At 54.6% G+C, this 2488-nt stretch overlaps 1 protein-coding gene across 1 annotated transcript; it reads right to left on the reverse strand.

The window, feature by feature from the left end:
- Nucleotides 1–386: 386 nt before the first annotated feature.
- Nucleotides 387–1329, reverse strand: LOC104615835 (T-cell surface glycoprotein CD1a-like; the record flags this gene model as incomplete). Its single annotated transcript, XM_010293112.1, has 3 exons — nt 387–483; nt 597–941; nt 1048–1329. Coding segments are annotated over 3 exons (724 nt in total), but the record flags the coding sequence as incomplete, so codon positions are not given.
- Between the last annotated feature and the right edge of the window lie 1159 nt (nt 1330–2488).

Raw genomic sequence — 2488 nt, forward strand, 5'->3', positions numbered from 1 at the left:
CAGGGACACCCTGTTGGTGTTGGGGGGCTGTCCCAGTGTTTCGCCCTGAGATGAGGAGTGTAGGCATGCCCCTGTGCTGCACGGGGCTCTTCCCGTCTGTTCTCAGGTGGGCAGGAGCTGCATGATGCCATGGGCTTGTGAGCACTAGACATGGCACACCAGGAATTGCTACACGCGTGGGCGTGTTAATTAGCAGTTTTATTATCAGGGAGATGGGGGGTGCCAGTGTGGCCCTGTTGCATACCTGGAGTGGTGTGTCCTGGGCTCTCAGCTCCTGCAGGAGGGGATGGTGGGTCAAGCTCCGATGGGAGCCCTGGCCAGGCAGCTCCCACTTGCTATGACCTGGTGCCGATGGGGCTGGTGGATGGGTGAGGAGGAGACCTCACCTGCGCCTATAGCGCCAGATGGCCCCAGCAAGGGCTGCAGCCATGGTCAGGAACACTGCAATGGTGATGCCGACACTAAGAGCTACCTTGGAGCTGCCTGGAGGAGAGAGAGGGGTTGCGGGCATGTGGGAGGCCATGGCCAGAGCTCCCATCGGAGCTTGACCCACCATCCCCCAGGCACCTGCATGGGGCCAGGGCCTCTGCCCGCACCCTGTGCCCCATCCCCATGGGTGGCACCTACCCCATGGGATGATGACGCTGGCGGGGCCCAGGCCTGGGTGAGGAGGCTGCGGGTGCCCAGGCTGCGGTGGTGCACGCGGCAGGCATAGCTGTGCCCATCACCGGGGGCCACGGCCAGCACGCTGCGGAGCTGGTAGGTGAGGTCGGCGTTGGGCAGGATGGTGCTGGTGTTGAGCGCCGGGCCTGGTGGCACCTCCTGGCCATCCCGCAGCCAGGCCACGCTGATGGGCCGTGGGTAGAAGCCAGTGACATGGCAAACCAGCAGGATCTGGGCTGGGCTGGGTGTGCGGGCAAAGACTGTGGCCACAGGCGGCTCTGGGGTGCGAAAGCAAAGGGGTGTGGGAAGCCCTGGTGAGGCACTGGTTGGCCCCAATGTTTGTGGGGCTTTGGAGTGGCCGTGCCAGGGTGAGGGTGGTCTCACCTTGTCTCTCCAGAGCTGCCTTCCCGTACTCGATGAATTTCTTCATGTGGTCAACACATGTGATATTGAGAAAGTACTGCAGGATTGCAGAGAAGTCGGTGAAGGTATTGAACTGCCTCTGAACTTGTGCCGCCAGCTCACTCTCCTGCTGCCTCTCCCAGTGGCTGTTGTCCACATTGAAGCTGACGAAGTTGTGGGCATTGTAGGCGAGATGGTAGAATTTGGTGTAAGAGCCACTGGGATACAAGTCGCAGCCAGTCGCACACTGCAACACAAAGGGGTCTGGGGGGCATGATGGGCATCACAAGTGCAGCTCGAGCTGGAACTGGAACCTGAAATTGCAGCCTGGCACCCACTCCTTTGGACACAGTCCTTTTCCCCTTCATCTATACCCCAAGTCATTCTCCACAGGGAGAAGACACGAAAGGACAAAACTCAATTAGAGTTGAAACTGGCCAGTGTTGTGTCAGACAACAAGAAAGGCTTTTAAAAGTATGTTAATAGCAAGAGGAGGTCTAAAGAAAACATGGGACCGATAGTTGTTGAAGATGGTCACCTGACTAATAGGGATGAAGAAAAAGCAGAGGCATTCCATGCTTTTTTTGCCTCAGCCTTTAATAATACTCGTAGACCTTGGGCTACCCAGTCCTCTTGAGTCAGAGGACCCTGACTGTGGGAACAGTGACTTTGTGGACACTGAAATTGTCAGGAACCAGCTGTATCAGCTGAATGTTCACAAGTCCATGGGGCCTGATAGCATTCATCCCAGATTACTGAAGGAGCTAGCGGATGTTATGCCAAGACAGCTCTCGATCATCTACCAAAGGTCTTGGGAGTCTGGGGAGGTCCCTGCTGACCGCAAGCTAGACAATGTTATTCCAGTTTACAAGACAGGTGTGAGGGAATACCCAAGAAACAACAGACCTGTTAGTCTAACCTCAGTACCTGGAAAAATGATGGAGAAGATCATACTGGGTGCTACTGAAAGGCATTTAAAGAATAATGCAATCATCAGGCACAGCCAATGTGTTCACAAAGGGCAAATCCTGTAACTGATTTGATATCCTTCTACTATAAGGTCACCTGCCTAGTGGGTGAGGGGAGGTTGTAGATGTAGTTTTTCTGGATTTTAGTAAGGCTTTTGATGCTTTCCCTCACAGCATCCTTCTGGACAAGTTGTCCAACTGTGGGGTGAGCAGGTTCATGGTGCACTCGGTGAAGAACTGGCTAGATGGCAGAGTTCAAAGGATTGTAGTGAATGGGGCTACATCTGGCTGGCAACCGGTCACCAGCAGTGTTCTTTAGAGCTCAGTCCTAGGGCCAGTGCTCTCCAATATTTTGATCATGATCTGGATGCAGGAGTTGAATGCACTGTTAGCAAGTCTGCTGATGCTATCAAACTGGGAGCATTGGGAGGTGCTGTTTACTTTCATGTGGGACA

Source organism: Phaethon lepturus, unplaced genomic scaffold (assembly GCF_000687285.1).
Source record: "Phaethon lepturus isolate BGI_N335 unplaced genomic scaffold, ASM68728v1 scaffold21948, whole genome shotgun sequence".
Classification (NCBI taxonomy): Eukaryota; Metazoa; Chordata; class Aves; order Phaethontiformes; family Phaethontidae; genus Phaethon; species Phaethon lepturus.